This window comes from Maylandia zebra, linkage group LG10, assembly GCF_041146795.1.
Source record: "Maylandia zebra isolate NMK-2024a linkage group LG10, Mzebra_GT3a, whole genome shotgun sequence".
Classification (NCBI taxonomy): domain Eukaryota; kingdom Metazoa; phylum Chordata; class Actinopteri; order Cichliformes; family Cichlidae; genus Maylandia; species Maylandia zebra.
The window spans coordinates 5,617,286-5,641,980 of NC_135176.1; the positions used below are offsets into that span (position 1 = coordinate 5,617,286).

A 24,695-nucleotide genomic window follows, 5' to 3' on the forward strand; every position below is an offset into this window, starting at 1 on the left:
AAATAAAAGCTATACTATCCACTTCTTCTGGGCTATATTCTCAGCAGCATAAGGAGAATCATGTGCTAACAGCTGTCTAAATGACTCGGCTAAAGTTAGTAGCATGCTTGTTGTTAGCTCGTTAACGTGTTGGCCGTCTAGCCCCATGCACGGAGCGATCGGCGGTAGCTCGTTAACGGAGATTTGCCGTGTTGTGGCGTTAAGGTCATTTCAATGAGATTAACCTGAAAGCACTAGTGGGAACACAACGAATATGACTGCACATTTACGCCGACATCATCCTAGTGCAAAGACAAGTGGAAGCAGACAAAAAAAAGCAAGCATGCTACTAACTTTAGCCGAGTCATTTAGACAGCTGTTAGCACATGATTCTCCTTATGCTGCTGAGAATATAGCCCAGAAGAAGCGGATAGTATAGCTTTTATTTTGGAAAGAGCCATTTCTCTGTAATAAACTCTCTTTTCCAAAGATGAGTGATTCCTCAATCAGATACAGGGCTCGCAATATCGCTAGCCCGACGTCCCGGAGCTAGCGATTTTTTTCAGTCGGGCTACCAAAATCTATCTCTGCCCTGCCCGTCGGGCTATTGTAGGAAAAATATATGTCAATGCTTTTGCATTCTTTCAGAAATGTAGCTGGGTAATTATGTCATTGGCATCGGTGAGCCACTGTCAATATGTGACATATTGAAATCGCGTTTGAATTTGCGCTTGTTTTTTTGCTTTCACTTTGCAATCGTGCGAACTGTGTATAGAGAGCGACAGCACTGATCTGTGAGTGATGATAATTTGTGCACCAATTCCTCTGACATCGTCTTATTAATCGTTAGCTTACTATGCAAATATGACAAGTGAAATCTCCCGCAGCAAGCTTAAACATGTGAGAGGTTGATCGCGCAGAGAATCGCTGAGCTTATGTGAGTGCGTGTGTAAAAGCAGCAGTATATATATTTTAGTTCTGCTGAGCCAAATAAGACAGGTCGGGGTGAAGAAGTGACAGCCAAAGAAAAGTTTACCACAAAACGGAGAAGTTATGACAAATCAGACTATAAGGCAAAAAGAAAGTGCAGCTTTATGGTTTCATGGACAAAAGAATTTCTGTGGCTGCAATATGACGAGCTAAATAACCAGGGCTGCACATAAGTGGTCCGCAGGTGCGCATTCGCTGTCAAAATAAAAAACGCGCACAAGGGTTAGGGTTAAATTTAAAAACTGTACTTTTGAGTTAAAATATATATTTATAATTTTAATAAATGACAAATTAAAAAGGCATGAACATTTTTTTGTATCGAAAAAATATCGAACCGTGACACCAAAGTATCGAACCGAACCGTGAATTTTGTGTATCGTTGCACCCCTAATATATATATATATATATATATATATGCACACATATATATATATATACACACATACACACATATATGCATGCTACATATCTGCATATCAAATAGCTCTAAACTGCCCCATTGCACTGTGTGTATACAATCCAATGCACCTCAATGTGTTCTGAATTCCATTAGGAGACTATCACAACTCCACACATCATTATAACCTAAGCATCTTAACACCTGGTATTCTCCATTAACCTTACCTAATATAGCGGATGAGAAACACACTCCCCTCTCATTCCTTGAGCAAGGCATTTGGCATCTCATTGCTCCAGTGGAGCGATGAATGAGAAAATGAGATTTAAGAGAGGCACTGAAGGCCTGTTTTGACTCTATATGTTTTTTTCCCACTTCAGCTCTGCTATGCTGGTGCTTTAGATAGAAGTCATAGATAGTATACTAGCAAAACAAGAAGAAAACAAAAAAATGGATGTGTGCAAGAGGTTCTAAAAATATCTTAGCTTGAAGTCACATTCAAGGAAGAATGGCTTAAAATTGCAATAGTCATGAACAAAAAAACTAATTTGCAGCAGGCATAAGTTATGGTGTCTGTATAAGTTCAGGAAATAAATTTTTTTTATGATTACCAGAGACTCATTGCTTGTAGCACATTCGGAAAAAACAATAATTTACTAGAATTTCACATAGGACTCATTGTTGAATTTAGTATCATATCAGCAGCTGTAGCTGTCTTTATCTTGGCGTCATTACCTTGGACGAGGATGTGAACTGAGGTGGTTCTTGGTCGACTGCTTGTCTGGATTGCACACACATACTGTCCTTCATCTGTCATGTCCACATTTTCAATCTTGATGGTGAACTCCTCTTGATTAAGAGTCACCAAACTCACTCTGGGATCAATCGACCACTTGTCTTCTCCAGCATACAGTATACTTGACCGATTAAGCCATGCTGTGTGTGTGACAACATCCCCGAGTGCACACCTGTGAAGGAACAAAAACAACACTGAAAGTAGGGTTATTTTTAAGATTCAGTGATTTCCATGAGGGAGTACTCATGGAAATCACAAAAACATACTTTATATGATCAACCCCTCCCCACTATGTATAGACTTATTTTTTTAAATGACAAATTTGTATTTATTAATTTATTTTTTCCCTGTTTCTTTGAACTAAAAACATGTACTCTATTGCATGCTACATTTATGATTCAAAAATGTGCTGATGCTTATAAAAGCTGAACTTCTGGTATGACACAGTGTAGAGAGAGGGGATTGTGCAGCTGAATTTAATACGATTACTTTTAGATTATACACTAATAATAGTAAGCAAGTTCAATAGAAACGATATGTGTTGTTTTTTTATTTATTTATTAAGAATCACTGTATTACTTTTAAAAAGTAGTAGAGAGGTCCCCCATACAGAGAGACAGGCAACCAGTCATAACATAGAAACAGAAAAAAACTAGAAACACAATTTCTAATGTGCATTTTATCATGTAATTGTGAAGTAATATTCTGATGCGACACGCTGAAATTGGAATAGCAATTATGTTCTCAGAAATTATGTAAGCTTAGAACAAGACTTATTTTCAATATGCAAATGCACTTACTGTGCAGCGTCAGGTTTCTTTTGTTGATCTACCCACACACTTTGTGATATTCAAAACTGATTGAAATAATGGGCTGAAACTGGATCGTTGTGGTCGGTTGCAATTACAACCGAATGCTTTCCGCAGTCAAAGAATACTGCTTTGATACAGGAGCTGATGACTGATGTTTGAATGTTTCCACGGAATGACACATCTGCTGTATTTTCATAATAGGTGTTTCAATCCTGCTGAGAATGTACAAAGGCCAAAGCCATATGAAGTAAGTGACTTAATGGTTAAAAAAAGAAAATGTGCAAACTGCTTTGGGCTGCCAATTGTCCATCATGTGAGTTGGGAGTTTTAACTTTCAGTAGCCTCAGTTCTGCACTCTAGAGCTGGAAATTCAACATTTTAAGTGTTTTGAATGGTGGCAGTGTAACAGGAGCTCACTGCTTTGCAACTGAACGAATCAGCTCCATTTACGCTGTCACAGTTTTTGTTGCACCATCAGTCACTTCCACTTCAGTGGCAGCAGTAGGGTCAATGGCATCCTTGGGGCATTTATGGCACTATAGAGGAAAAGAGCAATAGAAAAGCATGGGGTGCATGTTCTCCAGTGTTGGCGCATATATGGCACAGTGTATAATCAAATAAAATGCACATTTTTTATGCAATGTACACAGAAAACATACAATAAAAACCCTTGTAGCATTGATTTAATATGATGCACTAATTTTAAAGTATGGGTTTAATCAATAATGGCCACAGAAAGTAAACTTCCTCAACCAGATTCTAGTGCAGACATATGACTAAACTTTTCTAAAGAATCCTCAAAAACAGCATGATAGACACGCTTCCACTGTAGCTTCCCCTCAAGCAATTAAAGTAATTTACTGCCAAGAATTTTATGAATACATGCGTGAGTGGGTAGTATTATCTACTTAGAGGGCTCAAACTATAAAAGTACTAAATTAATATGAGTACATTTACATGCATTAGGCCAAAGGGGAAAAAAAAGGTTTTGTTTAACACAGTTTTCAACACATGTATTTTTTTTTTTTGCTTTTAACCTATCTTAATCCCAGCGTATAATGGAGATCAAGAGGCTCTCCCATAGGGAGAAACAGACAGTCAGTCACACTCACATCTGTTAGGGTACGTGGTCTGTTGACCCAGTGTTTTGAATTAATGGTTTTTTGAATCTTTATTTGTCTTTATGTTCTCTCTGTATCTTATGTTTCCTAGTTCAGATTTCTTACGATCTTGAGTTTATCCATATTTCTAGTTTCCCATTGTTACCCATTTTTCCTGTTGTGCCTGCCACACAATGTTTCCTGACAACGTCAACCAGCAACCTGCATTTCTAATAATGCCGCTTCAAACTGGCTACAAAAATCAATCCGTACAGATTTCTATTTTAAAATATCCATATTTACAGCAACTATTGTTTACAGTCTTGTACAAAAGACAGTTTGTATGAGGCTGATTCTTTAAAATTTTGTCACTTGGACAAATAAATATTACTTCAATATAACATACAAAATTCTGTGCCTGTATTTGTTTCATTGTCTGCCAACTACTACTATAAGACCACAAGTCAAGCAGCCACAAAGGGCAGACAGCTTAAGCTTTGGAAGGTTATCTGTATCACATATTATCATATCATCATGTCACCCAGCCAGTAGCAGGAATAGGCTGAACAATAGCATACATTGATGTACTAGTATTATAAATTAATGACATTGTTTATCTTCTTTTCACTTTTTGCCCCTGCATCTCTAACCTAATTTGTCTTGAAAAGGTTTTAACGAAAGTACAGAACTGCTGGCTAAACAAGTCATTAATGATCTGCTAACACTATTTCAATGTAAAAAAAAAAAAAAGAAAAAAAAAAGAAAGAAAAATTAATCATATTCACAATTGAAAATTGTCTGTTTCCTAATTTAACCTGAAGGCAGGTTCTGACACTGATTCTGGCACACAAAAAACACACAAGGACTTTGATTTGACTTTTTTTCAGCGGTTTACAGCATTTAGCAAAAATCCTCACCATCTGAATTTTAAACAACTTAGTATTCTTTCTCTTTGCTTAACAGTCAACAAGCTCTGTTTACACTGCCTCCCAAATTCAAACCCATGAGAAACTGTGCACTCATATTTTACCAGTGGGAGTGCTGCAGCTTTGAGTGCAATGAAAGGAACAAAGGACAAAGTAGAAAGGAAATCAGAAATATGAGTCTTATTAAAAGACATTAATTGTGATTGTATACAGGAGTTCAACTCAAAAGTGGAAAGTGATTGCTTTCTAACTTTTAGTCCTCTTTTATTTTCTAAAAACATCAGAGTTTCCACCTAGTGGAAAGAAAAGAGTGAGATACTGAGGAGGATTTTTCCAATTTCCTACTCAAAGAGGAGTAGGAAAATGCCTAATCACATTTAATTCTGTTGTTGTTAAATGTGATTAGGCATTAAATGTGATTAGGCTGGGTTTTAAGGGGTATTTATTATTTTCTTCTTTTTTTGGGTTGTATGGAAGCCCCAAACGCAATTTCATTGTTCTTGACAATGACAATAAATAAATACTACTACTACACATTTAATTCAATATTATAGCCATGAAAAAGTTTGCATGGTTTTAATGCAAACTACTCCACATGAGATATTTAGTCTTCATGCACAATAACGTATTTTAGAATGTGAGTATGCGAGTCAACATATACACAGAAGCTAAAGTCTTAATTTATGAACTCAATATATACAAACTGTTCCAACTTCTGCAATCTGGTAGAAGGTTCCGCATCTTCCGGGCAAGGACAGAGAGACTCAAGAGGAGCTTCTATCCCCAAGCCATCCGTGCCCTAAACACACACACCCGCCCTCTCAGATCATCTATAATTGACTGAGACAGGACGCTTCCAGACACTAAACCAAGGCACAATGTACATTTCAATTCCTTTAATTTTAAATATGTTTATATTGTCTATCCTGTAAAATAGTCAGATGTCTATTCATATTAATGCACAGAATTCACCTGCTTGCTGCTACTACTGCACACTCACCCAATGTACATACATATATATATATACATATATATATACATATATATATATATATATATATGTGTGTATATATATACACATATATATATATACACACACACACATATATATATATATATATATATATATATATATATATATATATATATGTGTGTGTGTGTGTGTGTGTGTGTGTGTGTGTGTGTGTGTGTGTGTGTAATGGGGATGTGGCGTACAACACTAGAGGCGTACAACACTAGAGGCCAACTCCAAGCCCATAGCACAAGCCACCATCAAGTGCGGGATCTACCAAGGAGATGCTCTGTCCCCACTGCTGTTCTGCATAGGCATGAACCCCCTCAGTGAGATCATTAACAAGACTGGCTACGGATACTGGCTACGGAACGGAACAGTTGTCAGCCACCTCCTGTACATGGATGACATCAAGCTGTATGCCAAGAGTGAACGAGACATCGATTCACTGATCCACACTACCAGGCTATACAGCAATGACATTGGAATGTCGTTCGGACTGGAGAAGTGTAGTTGAATGGTAACAAAGAGAGGGAAGGTAGTCAGAACTGAGAGGATTGAACTACCAGAAGGCAACATTGCAGACATAGAGGACAGTTAGAGACATAGAGAAGCCAAAAGGAAAAACGGTGCATGAGGTTAGTGAAATATTAATTTTAGAACAATACTTGAGAATGCTGTCTCCTGAGTTACAGACATGGATTAAAGAACGCAATCCAAACTCTGCAGCGGCGGCTGCAGAGCTGGCTGATGTGTTTGTGGCGGCACGGAAAAAAGGACAGCCATGGAGCCACAGCATGGAAAATGAGAGATGGTTCAAAATCTGTCCCTCACTACCAGAAAGCAGGGGTGAGTAAACCTCCAAAGAGCCAGTCTGTCAATATGCCGTCAAGACCTCCACCCAAGACTGTGATTTGTTATTTGTGTGGGATGGAGGGCCACACAAAACCTATGTGCCCAAAGAATTCTACAAAAATAACTCAGATGTGTTTTGTGCCCCGACAAAGTGTGGAGCCTAAAGTGGAGTTTGAGAATGGTTTCAAAATGACCTTAGTTGAGGTTGATGGGAAACCATTAAAGGCCCTTGTTGACTCAGGAAGTACTCAGACTCTTGTGCACCGAGACTTTGTTCCCGCAAATAAAGTTAATGTGGAGACAATCCCTGTTCACTGCATTCATGGAGATGAGAGATCATATCCAACAGCAGATCTGTACATCAAGGTACAAGGACAAACGTATATTCTAAATATTGGTGTTGCAGAGAATCTGCCATTTCCAGTAGTGCTGGGTCGAGATCTGCCTGTGTTGTTTGACTTGCTGAATCCTAGTCATACATGCAATGTTGCAGTAACAAGAGCTCAAGCTAAGAAGAAAGAGGAGTCCCTACACCCACTCTGTGCCTTGCCCTTCTATGATGCGGACATAGAGACTGCACCCGGGAAGTCTCGTAAGTCACGTGGACAGAGAAGGCAAGAGAAGTTTCTACATACTGCTGTTCGAGCAGCTCCTAGCACAGAGCCTGAGTTACCTTTGGGTTTTAAAATCCCTGTTAATATTATTGAAATGCAACATGACAATCCATCTCTAACATCTCTGTTCCAGAAAGCTGCAGAGAGGAACCAAGGAACTAAGCAAGATTTGAACAGCAGGGGGGAGTTTCTGCTGAAAGATGGCATTTTGTATCATCAGAAGGGTTCAGCATTGCAGTTGGTGGTTCCTAGAGCAGTCCAGAAGGTGGTGCTCTTCTTGGGACACTCCATTCCATGGGCTGGCCACTTGGGAAAGCATAAAACCATGGCCCGCATTAGAAAATATTTTCATTGGCCTGGAGTGCGCTCGGATGTTACACTGTTCTGTAAAAGCTGCCCTCAGTGCCAGAAGTCTTCTCTTAAAATCCCCTCCAGAGCTCCTCTCCAGTCTCTACCAATTATCAGCACTCCATTTGAACGGCTAGGAATGGACATTGTTGGTCCTCTAGAAAGAAGCAAGGCAGGCAACCGTTACATGCTGGTTGTGACAGATTACGCTACAAAGTATCCAGAGGTCTTTCCTTTGAGATCAATAAAAGCCAAAGCAGTCGCCCTCTGTCTCATACAGTTCTTCTCAAGGGTTGGCTTTCCTCGTGAGATTCTTACTGACCGTGGCACTAACTTTATGTCCACTTTGTTGAAGCAGGTGTACCAGCTCCTTGGGATTAAGAGCCTGAGGACAACGCCATACCACCCTCAGACAGATGGCCTAACAGAGCGCTTCAATCAGACTCTGAAACAAATGTTACACAAATTTGTCAATGAAACTGGTACAGACTGGGATCAGTGGCTGCCCTACCTCCTCTTTGCATATAGAGAAGTACCCCAGGCTTCTACAGGTTTTTCACCTTTCGAACTATTGTATCGCCATGAGGTACGAGGCCCCTTGTCTCTTCTAAGGGAGACTTGGGAGGGTGACCAAGAAAGATCACAGGCTGTCTGTCATGGTCCTGGGCCATGTGGGCCCAGTATTCTTAGTTTTCATGTATTTTTGTATTTTGTTCTTTATTTAGGCCATGCTTCCTGGGTTGATCTGTTACGTTGTTCCTTATGTGTTTTCCCTTCGTGACTCTTACCCCCTGTGTGCCCCTCTGTGTATTTATGAGCCCTCGTCTCTCTTTGTGCTTTATTCTATGTTTTCCCCAGCCCGTTATGTCTGCGTTCTCCCCGTGCTCTCTCTCCTCCTGTTTGAACCTCTGTGTACTTCCTGCTTTACTTTGCCCATCTCCCATCAGTGTTACGTTCACTCCTGCCGTGTCTTGTTATGATTATCAGTGTCACCTGTGTTCCCCGTGTGCATCCACTTCCCCTGATCATCCCTCATGTGTATTTAGTCTCTGTGTTTCGTTCAGTCTGTGTCGCGTCGTCTGTGTTCTCACCTCCATGTTTTCACGGTCAGTCCTTGCAGTGATCATCATAGTCTGAGTTTTCTTAGTTTGTCGCAGTATTAGTTTTCCCAGTTTAGTTATAGTCTAGTCACGCCATCCCTGCTTTGTTTGTGCACTTTGTCTTCAGCCATAATAAAGGCTCGCTTTCTGTTAAGTCCACTCCCGTCTACTCACTTGTGTATGCACCTGGGTCCATCACACACACCACCGCACGGCCTGTCTCTGCAGACCGCGACAGTGTCAATGTTGTCTCTTATGTTGTCCAGATGCGGGAACGGTTGGAGAAGATGACGGAGCTGGCCCAAGCCCACAAAGCGGAAGCACAGCAGCACCAGAAGGCCTGGTACGACCAGTCAGCTCGGCAAAGATCCTTCAGTCCTGGTGAGAAGGTGCTGGTGCTTCTTCCAAGTGATGACAGTAAGCTGTTAGCAAAGTGGCAAGGGCCATATGAGATCCAAAAGAAACTTGGACAAACAACCTATAAGGTCGCTATTCCAGATCAGCCCCGCTCCAGCAGAGTACTGCACATTAACCTGCTTAAGGAATGGGTGGAGAGACCAAAAGCAGATGTCTTTCTGATCCAGGAGGTTTCAGAGGAGGAGGAAGTGGATGATCAGTATCTGCCAAAACCCACTCCTCAGGACCTGGATCTCAACCATCTTCCTGAGGAAAGACGGGCTCAGGTGAGAAACCTGTGTAAATTGGATGTGTTCAGTGAAAATCCTGGTAGAACGGACATTGTGGAACATGACATTGTGTTGAAAGATGGAGCTTCTGTGAGGAGAATGAGTTACAGGATACCTGAGCGTCTATTGATCCCGTTGAAAGAGGAGATCGACCTGATGTTGTCACTAGGAATCATTGAAGCCTCGAAGAGCGAGTGGTGCCACCCGGTGGTCCTGGTGCCAAAGAAGGATGTCAGTATCCGTTTCTGCATAGACTTCAGGTACCTGAATGCAATATCACAATTTGATTCATATCCAACTCCCCGCATTGATGACATGGTTGAGCGCCTTGGGAAGGCCAGATACCTGACAACAATAGACCTCTGCAAGGGTTATTGGCAGGTACCACTGACTAAGCGCTCAAAAGAGCTGACTGCTTTCCGGACCCCGTGGAGCTTGTTCCAGTTTAAAGTCATGCCCTTTGGACTGCATGGTGCCCCGGCAACATTCCAGAGACTGATGGACCAGATACTGTCTGACATGTCTGATTTTGCTGCAGCCTACCTTGATGACATAGTGATTTTCAGTTCTACCTGGGAAGAACACCTGAAACACCTGGAGAAGGTATTGGGGCGTCTTCAGTCTGCAGGGTTGACTGTTAATCCAGCTAAGTGTGCCATTGCCAAGGCTGAAACTGAGTACCTTGGGTTTGTGATTGGAAATGGAGTAATAAAACCTCAAGTCAATAAGGTAACCGCCATAGAATCCTGTCCCTTGCCAGAGACCAGAAAGCAGCTGAGATCATTTTTAGGTATGGCAGGATTCTATCATCGGTTTATCCCTCATTTCTCCGCCAGGGCAGCTCTTCTGACGGATCTGACTGGTGCCCGAAGTCCCAATAAGATCACCTGGACAGAGGAGGCTAAGATGGCTTTTCAGGACCTACGACAATCTCTGAGTAAGAGCCCAGTCTTGCACAGCCCTGATTTTGAGAGAAAGTTCATTCTTCAGACTGATGCCTCAGAGAGAGGATTGGGAGCTGTTCTGTTACAGGGACCGCCTGGAGAGCATCATCCAGTGGCCTTCATCAGCCGCAAGCTGTTTCCGAGGGAAGTGCGATACTCAGGCATCGAGAAGGAGGGACTTGCCATCAAATGGGCCCTGGACTCCTTTAGGTATTATCTTCTCGGACGGGAGTTCATATTGGAAACAGACCACAAGGCTTTTCAATGGATAGAGAGAATGAAGGACACAAATGGAAGGATCACACGATGGTATCTTGCAATCCAGCCATTCCGGTTCACTATCAACCACATCCCCGGCAAAGATAACTGTACTGCAGACTGTCTCTCTCGCTGTCCCAGGGAGAGATCTGAAGAGGGGGAGTGTGTGATGGCTGCACTTACAGCCACACAGTGGTAATATCACCATGTTAGTGTAGAGGCTTATAAGTAACCTTGCATTCACATTTCTTTCTTTAAATATAGATATTTATTGATAGGACAATAAATAACTGGTTTTGGTTTAGAGTTAATTCGCATATCCACATAACACTGCATTCTAAAATAAGTGCGCACATTTTAGTTTACACTGTTATGTATGATTAATTTTTTGTTTTCTGAGTTACCGTAGTTGCAGCTCTTCCATTCCCTTGATTAAGGAGCCAAGAGGTGGAAAAGGGGCGGAGTGAGCTTTAAAGGAAGACTACAAATTGGTTCATGCCATAACTCAGGACCATGGGGGGGATTGGAGTTCATTATGTTTGGTTTAGTTAGGTTTTGTGTGTTTTACCCCTTCTCCTGTTTTTGCGGGCTGATCAGCCACTATTTAAGTTTCCCCTTTGTCTCATTAAGTTAGGTCAGTTTGTTTGAGTTATCAGTTGTGTTGTCAACTTTGAGTAGAGTTTTGTTAGTTTGACCTCTTTTATGGGCCCAAGATTTTGATTCTTTTTGCATGAGTTAACCAATTATGTTTTTTGGGTTAAATAAAAAATCATTTTTGGACTTTAACCTGTGCCTAAGTTTCCTTCACTGCTCGGTCCATCACACAGCTTGATGTCATCCATGTACAAGAGGTAGCTGACAACTGTTCCATTTCGTAGTCAGTATCCATAGCCAGTCTTGTCAATGATCTCACTGAGGGGATTCAGGCCTATGCAGAACAGCAGTGGGGACAGAGCATCTCCTTGGTAGATCCCGCACTTGATGGTGACTTGTGCTATGGGCTTGAGGTTGGCCTCTAGTGTTGTGCGCCACATCCCCATTGAGTTCCTGATGAAGGCTCTCAGGGTCTTGTTGATCTTATATAGTTCTAGGCATTCCTGGATCCAGGTGTGGGGCACTCAGTCATAGGCCTTCTTGTAATCAATCCAGGCAGTGCACAGGTTAGTCAGTCTGGTCTTGCAGTCTCGGCCGATTGTTCGGTTTACCAGTAGCTGGTGTTTTGCACCTCGGGTATTCTTGCCTATATCTTTCTGTGCCCCACTCATGTATTGACCCATGTGCCCCTCTTCATCTTAGCTGCTATGATGCCTGACAGGAGCTTCCATGTGGTGCTGAGGCAGGTTATTGGTCGGTAGTTAGAGGGGACCGGTCCCTTCTGGGGGTCCTTGAGGATCAGGACTGTCCGGCCTTCGGTTAACAATTCTGGGTGTCTCTCATCAACTAGCAGCTGGTTCATTTGTGCTGCCAGACGCTCGTGGAGTGAACTCCAGCTTATTAATCTAAAGACCCAGACAGAATTTTAATTCATATAAAAGCCTGACACCTACTATTGTCCACACTAGCTGGAAACTCAAAAACAAGTTTTATTTGTTGTTATGTATCATCGACCTGGGCCTTATTTAGAGTTTTTACATGATTTGCTGCTTAGCTCAGATAAAATAATTATTGTGGGTGATTCTAACATTCATTTAGATATTAAAAATAACTGTGACATTTAATCTGTCATTAAGCTCAATTGGCATTCTTCCAAAATGCAAAAGAACCCATCCACCACTTTAATCACACTCTAGATCTTGTTCTGAAGTATGGTTTTAAAAACTGAACCTTTAACAGTATTTATGAAATCCCAGTTTTTTTCTAATCTTTCCTAATAACATTTAAATTTACTCAGGTTGGATGGGCATGGTTTGACTCAGTTTTTAGAGTTTTCCATTAGGTGCTAGTACCGGGCACCAGGTAATGTTTTAGTACCTGCTAAAGCAGATCTAGCATCTGAGATCTGAAAATGTTACTTAATCAGACTGGGTGCCACCAATTGGGTAGTCATAGGTGTCACTTGATGAGTCATGAGAGCGTCTCCTTCGCGAAAATCAAAATCGCCATTTTTGAAACCTGACACCAAGGGAAATAGCTACAGACAAACCGTTTTTGGCAGAAAAAAAAAAAACGCCTTATACTGAGCAGGAAGTATACCTTTGCCTCAACGTATTCCATGGTTATGGCATTCGCATCACAGACACATAATGTCATGGGACTTATGGCCATTTTGCTACAGTATAATGACCCCTCACACATTAGATCGTCTCGATTTAATTTTTATATAGACCTGTTAATGAAGCTATAAGAAAATACCGTCACATCTCTTGTAGAGCTGGGCGATAGAACGATAACGATATGTATTGCGATATAACTTTTTCTCGATAGAAAAATTAAACTATCGCGATAGACCTCGCCGCCCTTGTCCTCTTAAAAAAACAAACAAAAAAACCAACAAAAAAAACCAGCCAATCCAAATTAAGTAGCGCAGAGCCGAACCAATCACATCCACAGCGTCACGTCACGTGACTTGTTACGTACAGCACAAGTGCCAAGCCGCACATGTGTATTTGTTTGGGAAGCAGCCAGCCACCGTACCGCCCGGGTAATGGAGGAAATGAGTGTGCCGACTAGAAAAATCAACCGAGCGTGACCGAATGTTACCGAAGAGAAAACAGATGATGGTTCCAATGCCGGAGAGATTGTCGAACGGAAGAGCCAAAGAAGTTCCGTAGTGTGAAGGTATTTCGGCTATTTCAAGTCTGACAAAAAACAGAGTAGCGTGCACTGTAAATTGTGCCGAAAGCAAGTCTGGAAATACAATAAACTGGTGCATGCGCTACGTCCACACGTACCCGGGCATTCTTGAAAACGCAGATCTTTCTATGCGTTTGCACCTTTCGTCCACACGTAAACGGCGTTTTTGGTCACTGAAAACAAAGATTTTTAAAAACTCCGTTTTTGCATTTACGTGTGGACTAGAAAAACGGAGAAAACGCAGCATCAAAGGTGTGCGCATTTTTTGACGTCACACTGTGCGCCACGTTATTGTTTCGGTGAAATGAATTTATACAATACTGTTACTGTTAATTCTACTCTGCAGTGTTTAAATGCTTACATATACACACAGTTACTGTCCCTCCACACATACGACTCGGTTCTGCTTCTATGCCCCAGCTTTGTTTACTTTTTCCCACCGAGGCTTCTAGACTTCTGATTGGCCAACATTTCTGCACGGTTAGGAATCTAGCTCCACCTGCTGCTTTGGCATGTTCATAGCAGCGTTTTCCTTCATTTCTCCCTTTATGTGTGGACGGGATTATTTTTTAAAACGAAAACGGAAAATCTCAGTTTTCAAAAACACCCGTGTACGTGTGGATGTAGCCTCAGTCTCTGACTGGAAGCGCTAATTCGTCATTCGGCTTTTGTCAGACTAAAGTAACTGTTAAAACAGTTTGAAAAGCTAAGCTATACAACAAGGAGAGATTGAGAATTTCCTTTTACTTCTCAGTTTATTTGATATTGACAAAAGTTAGTCAGTTTTGTCTGTTCTTCTGTAAAACAAACTAAGATTTATTTTTAGAATTAGTATTTTGTTTCTAAGTGGAATTGACAATTTAGTAGCCTGTTTCGTTTGTTCTATTTTGAAACTTAAACGCTTTAGCGGCTGCCTTTTGTGTAGTTTGCAATATTTGCCTTTATTTATCTGAAAAAGTCTCATGTTCCTTAAGTACATCTACCCTGTTGAACTTATTATGGGAAATAAATATTTAAATAAAAACAAGCTGCTGATTATTTCACATTTTACTTGTGAGCAACGGCACATTTAAATCTTACAAATATAGTTATTTGGCTTATATCGTGATAGATATCATTATCGCCTGAAATGAAAAAAACATATCGTGATATGAAAAAATCTTATATCGCCCAGCTCTAATCTCTTGTGATAATAATAATGTGTATGTGTTAGTCCCCATAGGGAAATAGTTCCTCTGCATTTAACCCATTCACCCAGTGGGCAGCCACCAATGCAGCGCCCGGGGAGCAGTGTGTAGGGACGGTACCTTGCTCAGGGGTACCTCAGGGTAGCCGTTCAGTGGAGTTGAACCCCCGACCTTCCGATCATGGGGCCACCACTCTACCTACTGAGCTATCCCTGCCCCGTCACGGTGGCCCCGGTGATGTACCTCACAAAGCTGTTTGGTCTTGTCAGCCATGTTTCTGAAAATAATCATTGGCAACTGGAGAAAAAAGAAAGCCACATGATAGTAGTTGATATGCTGATGTGCAAATGTGGCACACAGTGTATAGATTAAAAAGATAAAGATTAAAAAAACTGAAATTGTAATTAATAGACATTCAAAATATGCCAATATTGAACCATTTTTTTTAGTTAGTATTAGTATTGGAGAGACTATTCAAATCAGTTCAATTCAGCTTTATTTATCAAGCACTATATCACAGGAACAGTTGCCTCATGGTGTCACCCCGTGTCCTAATGGGGTGACAGTGATCTGTGAATCAGGGGCTGCAAAAGTGACATAACAGTAAATGGTAATGGGCTGGTCCTTATATAGTGCTTTTCTATTGTACTGTAGCATTCAAAATGCTTTATAAGATTGGTTGGTAATGAGCCAGTGTCTGCCAAAATATCACCAATCATCTGTTTTCCATTTGTCATTCAATTTTTCTATGTATGACATTCTTTGCTCTGCATTGTTCAGCTTTCTTAAAATTAGGGTATTCTTTTTTTCCCTTTCTGCCTGAGAGGGGAATGTTCTCTGCAGACAACAGAATAATAAACAGAATAACATTGTAGTAGGTTTGTAAGAGAAACTCAGGAGAACTTTCTTTAAGCATGGCATCCCAGTGCACTTCAGAATAACATTTCCGTCCTTTATATAGCAGGTTTGTAAGACAAACTCTGGAGAATTTACTATATTGTGTCATATATGTATTTGTCATTTGCTTTGGATTGATGCCCGTAGGCATTTAAACTTCACGAACATGCCTCCCTGCATCATTACTGCTACACCTGTCTCCCTCCTCTTAACACACATGCATAATCGGCGTTTTGGTTCTTCTGACTATCATCAGTCTTCTCTCCAGAGCATACCTCCATGTTTCCAGGCTCTATTCCAATCGTCCCTACTCCTACAGATCACAGTGTTGTTTGCAACAGGCAAAAGAGACTCCTATCTTTCATAGATTTCCCGTAGCTTCATGGCATGCCTCAGCAACTTTATGCCTCTGTAGTTACCAACCGCTCTACACATCCCCTTTGTTATTGAAAATAAGCACAAGTAAACTTCTTTGCCATTCCTCAGGCATCCCCTCACTCTCCAGGATTTTGTTGAAAAATATAGTTTAAAAAGTCCACTGTCCTACCTTATAAAAATCTCCACAAGGACCTGATCTACTGTGGTGGCATGGGTTGGCATGTGCCACCCTAGTGCCCCCTAGTTTTGCATATGACAGTGTTATTTATTAAAATGAGTTAGCATTAAACCTTTAAGCCTAGCTATAACTAACATTGAATATAAATTCTAAAACAGCATATATTACTTAATTAAAGAAAATTGGGAGGAAGCAGGACCTGCAGGATCAGCAAGGTGCTGATCATAATATCCCTGCTACTGGCTCTCTTTTTCTCTCTCTCTCCCTCTCTCTCTTGTTTTGCCAGGTGGACCTCATGGTGGGTTCATGCCCTCAGCCCACGCCTTCCTGGACTGGGAACACCTGGGCCTCATCAGACCAGCTGATATTTAAGAGGGAGGAGGTCAGCTGTTCGACGCTGATTGTTGTGAAGACTCTAGTAAATACACGTCAATCCGAAGTTTCCCGTGCCTCCATTTCCGACGTTAACGTGTGTTTCTGTGTCTCTAGATTCCCCGCACCCGTCCCTGTGTTTTCCTGTGTGGAGTGTGGAAGGAGCGACTGGTTGTTAGTGGAGAGAGAGGTTGGAGTGAACGTGTGTGTGATCCCCCTGTTTCCCTGGAGCTTTGTAAATAACATGGGAGACCATGCAAGAGAGAATTGCAATAGTCAATATGGACGGTAATAAAACTACGAACAAGACTGGACGTAGCCTGGGTGGAATGAGAAGGACGTAAACTGTTAATGTTACGTAGATGAAAATAGGCAGAACGGATGAGATTATTGATGTGAGATTTAAAGGATAGTGAACTGTCTAGGATGACACCAAGGCTCTTAACCTGAGCTGAAGGGAAAACTGTGGAGTTATCACTACTGAGTAAGAAATGATTTGCCTTCAAAAGGTTGGATTTAGTGCCAGTAAGGAGGATTTCAGTTTTATCCTCATTGAGCTTAAGAAAATTAGAGCTGAACCAGGATTTTGGAAGAAGGTGATAGGGAGGAATGAGGCCTGCAGGAGAGATGTGTTTTCACCCAGTTATATATGTTTTGCTGTGTCATCAGCAAAACAGTGAAAGTGAAGATCAAATTTGCAGAAAATGGTACCAAGAGGGAGGATGTTTGTCAAGCTCTTTAAGTTTGTGCAGCTTCCCCGGTTGAAAAGGATTGATGCATATACCACAGGTGTTTAACTGGATTCCACTCAATGACCAGGCAGTTCTTTTGTTTTCCTTTTTCTTTAATCTTCTTTTTGGTCATAGTCAGCCATAGGTGAAAAACCTTTAAATACAAACCAAAAACCAAAATACAAATTGTTTGTTATCACACATCTGCAAATACTGTGAACAATCCCAAACATTTTTAACACATCAATGCAGTGCATAAAGCTTTGTAGTACAATATTTACTTGAGTATTCTTAAATGCTCAAAATTATGTAATTCAATAACAATTGTACATCTTGAAAGATACTGCTTTCTATTAAAGTGCTAAATTAAATGATCAATCTGCATTAGAACTTAAGCAGTAACAATAGTATTTATAACCAGCTTCTCTTAACCATATGCAAGCATGAACAGTCTTGCAAACCAACAATAAACAACGGTGCCGCTCGTAAACAGGCGACCAACTCGCGGCACAATCCTAATGCTACGTAAGCTAGCGGCAGCCGCAAAGTCTTTTAACATAGTCAGCAAACATTTCCTTACCGGCGGCCTCCCTGTCTTTGTTGATATATCAGTTCCACACAATATCCATGTTGGTGACAACTTATTTAAAGAATTATGCTGGGCTTTTCCCATAAGTGGCAACTTCCTTACAAGATGGCGCGGCCATGTCCAGACGCCTTCCTGACCACTCCGCTCCGACTATCTACTTTTCTTGTTTTTTACCTATTTTTTGCTCTGGTTTTCATCCCAAAATCCTCTAGTCTTATAGTTTACGACAGCGGATCACTTGTAAACATCGGTGCCAAGGTTGCACATCTAATCTTGGACGCTTTTAAATCTGACCCTTCCTGGCCATCAGAGATTCTACGTGGCGCGGAGAACAACAAAGGACGGGCCGCTCATCCGAGGCGCAGAACAAAGAAGCGCCGGGGGAAACGCGCTGGTATTAGGAACAGACTGAGACAGCAGGCGCATCGCGCACCACTGCCTGGTATCCTACTGGCCAATGTACAATCCATGGAGAACAAGCTCGACGACCTAAGAGCAAGGGTCACCTTCCAACGTGACATGAGGGACTGCAACATTCTGTGCTTCACGGAGACATGGCTGACCCCCACCGTGCCGGACCAGGCCGTAACTCCGTCGCATTCATTCTTTGTGCTCCGCGCGGACAGAACGGCAGAGTCAAACAAAACCAAAGGTGGGGAAGTGTGTTTCATGGTAAACAGAAAGTGGTGTGATGCCAGGAGCATTTCTACTCTCTCCAGCGGCTGCTCGCCACATCTGGAGTTCCTGAGCATTAAGTGCCGCCCTTTCTATCTGCCCCGTGAGTTCACCTCGGTCATCGCCACGGCGGTCTACATCCCACCCCAAGCGGACACAGGTATGGGTTTGTCCGAATTACATGATGTGCTGAGCTCGCTTCAAAACAAGGACCCGGGCGCAGCCCTCATTGTAGCAGGAGACTTTAACAAAGCGAACCTCAGACAAGTCATGCCAAACTTTTACCAGCATGTCTCGTGTCCAACGAGAGGGGATCGAATTTTGGATCACTGCTACACGCCATACAAGCAGGGCTACAAAGCTGTCTCACACCCGGCTTTTGGGAAGTCTGACCACAACGCCATCTTCCTCATCCCCCATTATAAACAAAGCATACGGAGGGAAGACGTGACCACAAGGGAGGTAAAACGGTGGACTGCCCAATCAGAAGCTACGCTACAGGACGCACTCAACGACGTCGACTGGGACATGTTCAGAGCATGCGCAGTCGACATCAACGAGTTTACAGAAGTAGCAGTATGCTTCGTCAATATGCTAGCGGAGGAGATTATCCCCACTGCGAGAGTCACCACATTCCCAAACCAGAAACCGTGGATGGACAGATCGATCCGCACTGCAGTAAACGCCAGGACCGCCTCCTACAACGCGGGTCTCGCCACTGGCGATATGAGCGCCTACAAAGCGGCCTCATGCGGCGCGCGGTGAGAGATGCCAAATGCCGGTACCGGGAACGTGTGGAGTCCCACTTCCACCAGGGCGACACACGTTGTATGTGGCATGGACTACGCACCATTATGGACTACAAAGCCAGGGACACTGCGCTGATCAACGCTGACTCTGCATTCACCAACGAGCTGAATCAGTTCTACGCCCGTTTCGAGATTAGCCAGGCGGCTAATGCTATCTACCGCCTGACTACCGAGGACAGTGACGTCATCAGCGAGAGACCGGTGACCAGCATCGCGGAGCATGACGTCCGAGCGGCACTGACGAGAGTGAACACAAGGAAAGCGGCGGGGCCAGACGGCATCACTGGCCGTCTGCTGCGCTGTTGTGCTCACCAGCTAGCAGGTGTGTTCACTTACATCTTCAACGAGTCCCTGGCGAAGTCTGTGGTCCCCACATGCTTCAAAAGATCCACCATCATCCCTGTGCCCAAGAACAGCAAACCCTCATCCCTGAACGATTACCGGCCAGTTGCACTGACCTCGGTAGTAATGAAGGTGTTTGAGAGGCTGCTGAAGAACATCATCTCCTCCTCCATCCCAGACACCACAGATCCGCTGCAGTTCGCCTACAGATCCAACAGATCCACAGAGGATGCCATCGCCCACGTCCTACACACCACTCTCAGCCATGTGGACAAGAAACAGGGTAACTATGTGCGAATGCTGTTTGTTGATTACAGTTCAGCATTTAACACAATAGTGCCCTGCAGACTGTTCACAAAGCTGAGGGATCTGGGACTTAACAGCCGTCTGTGTGCATGGGTGTTGGACTTCCTCACTGGCAGAACTCAGGTGGTGAGGGTGGGCAGGTGCTTCTCCAACAGCATCACCATCAACACAGGAGCACCTCAGGGATGTGTCCTCTCGCCACTGCTCTACTCCCTCTACACTTCAGACTGTGTGGCCACCCATGGCTCCAACACCATTGTGAAGTTTGCTGACGACACAGTGGTGTTGGGTGCCGTCTCCAACAACGATGAGACGGCCTACATGGATGAAGTGAAGAATCTGGCATCGTGGTGCCAGGACAACCACCTCCAGCTGAACGTCAGCGAGACCAAGGAGCTGGTGGTGGACTTCAGAAGGGGTCAGCACAGAGACTACAAGCCCATTATCATCAATGGAGCTCCAGTGGAGAGGGTGCAGTCCTTCAAGTATCTTGGTGTCCACATCTCCTCAGACCTGACATGGGCTGCCCACATTCAGGTCCAGACCAAAAAGGCTAGGCAGCGCCTGTATCACCTACGACAACTGAGGAAGTTCAGGGTCTCTCCAAAGATCCTCAGGATTTTCTATACAAGCGCTGTGGAGAGCATCCTCACACAGAACATGACATCGTGGTTTGGGAACAGCTGTGTGAAGGACCAAAAAGCTCTCCAGAGAGTGATCTGTACAGCAGAACACTGCTGCAGGATTGCTCTCCCCCCGCTTCAGGACACCTACACCAGGAGATGCCGGACTAGAGCAGCGCAGATACTGAAGGACCCATCCCATCCTGGCAACAAACTGTTCCAACTTCTGCAATCTGGTAGAAGGTTCCGCATCTTCCGGGCAAGGACAGAGAGACTCAAGAGGAGCTTCTATCCCCAAGCCATCCGTGCCCTAAACACACACACCCGCCCTCTCAGATCATCTATAATTGACTGAGACAGGACGCTTCCAGACACTAAACCAAGGCACAATGTACATTTCAATTCCTTTAATTTTAAATATGTTTATATTGTCTATCCTGTAAAATAGTCAGATGTCTATTCATATTAATGCACAGAATTCACCTGCTTGCTGCTACTACTGCACACTCACCCAATGTATGTATATATTAGGGGTGCAACGATACACAAAATTCACGGTTCGGTTCGGTTCGATACTTTGGTGTCACGGTTCGATATTTTTTCGATACAAAAAAAATGTTCATGCCTTTTTAATTTGTCATTTATTAAAATTATAAATATATATTTTAACTCAAAAGTACAGTTTTTAAATTTAACCCTAACCCTTGTGCGCGTTTTTTATTTTGACAGCGAATACGCACCTGCGGACCACTTATGTGCAGCCCTGGTTATTTAGCTCGTCATATTGCAGCCACAGAAATTATTTTGTCCATGAAACCATAAAGCTGCACTTTCTTTTTGCCTTATAGTCTCATTTGTCATAACTTCTCCGTTTTGTGGTAAGCTTTTCTTTGGCTGTCACTTCTTCACCCTGACCTGTCTTATTTGGCTCAGCAGAACTAAAATATATATTCTGCTGCTTTTACACACGGACTCACATAAGCTCAGCGATTCTCTGCGCGATCAACCTCTCACATGTTTAAGCTTGCTGCGGGAGATTTCACTTGTCATGTTTGCATAGTAAGCTAACGATTAATAAGACGATGTCAGAGGAATTGGTGCACAAATTATCATCACTCACAGATCAGTGCTGTCGCTCTCTATACACAGTTCGCACGATTGCAAAGTGAAAGCAAAAAAACAAGCGCAAATTCAAACGCGATTTCAATATGTCACATATTGACAGTGGCTCACCGATGCCAATGACATAATTACCCAGCTACATTTCTGAAAGAATGCAAAAGCATTGACATATATTTTTCCTTCCTACAATAGCCCGACGGGCAGGGTAGCCCGTCTGAAAAAAATCGCTAGCCCCAGGACGTCGGGCTAGCGATTTTGCGAGCCCTGTATCTGATTGAGGAATCACTCATCTTTGGAAAAGAGAGTTTATTACAGAGAAATGTCTCTTTCCAAAATAAAAGCTATACTATCCGCTTCTTCTGGGCTATATTCTCAGCAGCATAAGGAGAATCATGTGCTAACAGCTGTCTCAATGACTCGGCTAAAGTTAGTAGCATGCTTGTTTTTGTCTTTGCACTAGGATGATGTCGGCGTAAATGTATATATATATCCAGAAATCCTACCAGTGGCTGGACAAAGCTGGACTGAAAGACAGCACAGAGGCACTAATCATGGCAGCACAAGAACAAGCTCTGAGCACAAGATCCATAGAGGCTGGGGTCTATCACACCAGGCAAGACCCCAGGTGCAGGCTGTGTAAAGATGCCCCAGAGACGATCCAGCACATAACAGCAGGGTGCAAGATGCTAGCAGGCAAGGCATACATGGAACGCCATAACCAAGTGGCCGGCATAGTGTACAGGAACATCTGTGCCGAGTATAATCTGGAAGTCCTGAGGTCAAAATGGGAGATGCCCCCAAGGGTGGTGGAGATTGACCGAGCTAAGATCCTGTGGGACTTCCAGATACAGACGGACAAAATGGTGGTGGCTAACCAACCGGACATAGTGGTGGTAGACAAACAGAAGAAGACGGCCGTAGTGATCGATGTAGCGGTTCCGAATGACAGCAACATCAGGAAGAAGGAACACGAGAAGCTGGAGAAATACCAAGGGCTCAGAGAAGAGCTCGAGAGGATGTGGAGGGTGAAGGTAACGGTGGTCCCCGTGGTAATCGGAGCACTAGGTGCGGTGACTCCCAAGCTAGGCGAGTGGCTCCAGCAGATCCCGGGAATAACATCGGAGATCTCTGTCCAGAAGAGCGCAGTCCTGGGAACAGCTAAGATACTGCGCAGGACCCTCAAGCTCCCAGGCCTCTGGTAGAGGACCCGAGCTTGAAGGATAAACCGCCCGCAGGGGCGTGCTGGGTGTTTTATATATATATATATATATATAATGTTCTTCCTCTACACCCCCCCCAATTTTTTTGCACATGTCGAGGAGCGTGTCAGGCTACATTTCACTGTGTGTTATACTTGTATAACTATGCATGTGACAAATAAAGAACCTTGAACTTTGAACCTTCCTGTTGCTCCCCAGTTCGCCTTCTTTTTCCTCCCCGACAGAAACCAACACACAAGATTAGTTCCACCCTCCAGTCTGTCACTTTTACTTTTTTGCCTCAGGCTCTCCACCTCCTACTCGGTTTGACTTGACAATGTTATTATGAAGAGAAGAGGGCCCAAGACTGAACTTTGGGGTACATCAGAAGTGACTGGGAAAAGGTATATGTAAAACGTGTGTACTTGCTGCATTGATGCGTTTTAACCATATATTATACATATTACAGAATGTAACACCTGCATATGTGTAAAAAACAAATGGCTTTGATTTTGCCACCCCATCTTTTTCCATGCCACCCTCATGCCGCCCTAAGAAACGTCTCTAGATCTGCCCCTGAGCTTCACAGTTATCTCACCTGGACCAACTACCTTTCCACTCTTCATCCTCTACATAGCTTTCCACACTTCTCCTTACTAATCCACAGCATTTCCCAAATCTCTTTCCTTTGTTTGTCCTGCTCTCACTGTTATTTTCTTCATTTATAAGCTTCTCAAAATGTTTCTTCCATCTTCTCAAAACTGTCTTCATTCCTTAGAACATTTAGGAAAGTTTCATCTCTATCCTTAATCACCCTAACAATCTTTAGATCCTTTCCCTTTAAAATTATTTATTTTATAGAGTTTTCGGGAGCTTGGGCAAGCCATCTCAGCCGTCCGCAGCAGCCTCCGCTAAGAGCTCAGGTGAGCTCATCCAGCCTGCAAGGATCTTGTTCCCACACCGTCTGTTTCCGCAAAGGACTCAGGAGTGCTGCTCCAGCACTCCCTTGTGTCTTCTGGTTGCTCTGGAGAGTCCGTCCAGCCACCAGATCAACCAACTGATCAACCATCTGCAGCTGCCACGCCCCCAGCGGTACAATCAACTGATCAACCGCCTGTGGCTGCCATCCCGTCTTGTCTTGCCTCGTCTGATCCTGCACTCCAGCCACCTGCCAAGCCTCCGCCTGCGCTGCTGCTGCTTTCCATGCGACCGGCCCCGGACCTGTGTCTGCTGTGCCACTTTCCATGCGGCCGTCCTCCTGCACTGTTGTGACACTGCCGCTTTCCATGTGGTCGACCTCCTGAACTGTTTGGTCCTGGGCTCCTGTGCTGCAGACCCCTGGGTTGGCCACCAGAGCTATGTTTTTGGACTGTTTTGTTTTTGTTTTTTCTTGTTGCTCCATTGCTTGTTTTGAATGGTTTTCTACATTCCTTGCTCCCTTTTGGTCCTCCTCCCACTGTAAAGGAATTGTTTTTTTTTTATTTTTTGGGGGTGTGGGGTAATTCATTGGCTGAGGTGTTTAATAAACATTGTGAATCTCCTGATCTTTTCCAGCCCAAGAAAAGGACTTGATGTAAGTCCTTTTCTCCGGTCTAGCATGCTTCGCATAATGTTCGATAAGCTTTTTCTTTTGGTTTTGCCACCTTTGTCATTGACATACAGCCTGTATCCCAGTAC

The 24,695-nt window shown here is 43.2% G+C and overlaps 1 protein-coding gene across 10 annotated transcripts in view; it reads right to left on the reverse strand.

Moving 5' to 3' along the window:
* The window catches only part of ntm (neurotrimin), a 467,074-nt gene that overhangs the window by 57,842 nt on the left and 384,537 nt on the right, over positions 1-24,695 (reverse strand). For 9 of the 10 annotated variants that reach the window (XR_013100476.1, XM_076888935.1, XM_012923630.2 and 6 more), the window contains one exon: positions 2,102-2,334. Coding sequence is in view for 9 of the 10 variants with exons in the window: in XM_076888935.1 (XP_076745050.1) it covers positions 2,102-2,334 (233 nt within the window). In the remaining variant the exon portion in view is untranslated. Of the gene's footprint in view, positions 1-1,593; positions 1,664-2,101; positions 2,335-24,695 lie in introns of those variants that run through there. The other variant, XM_076888936.1, reaches the window with a different exon arrangement.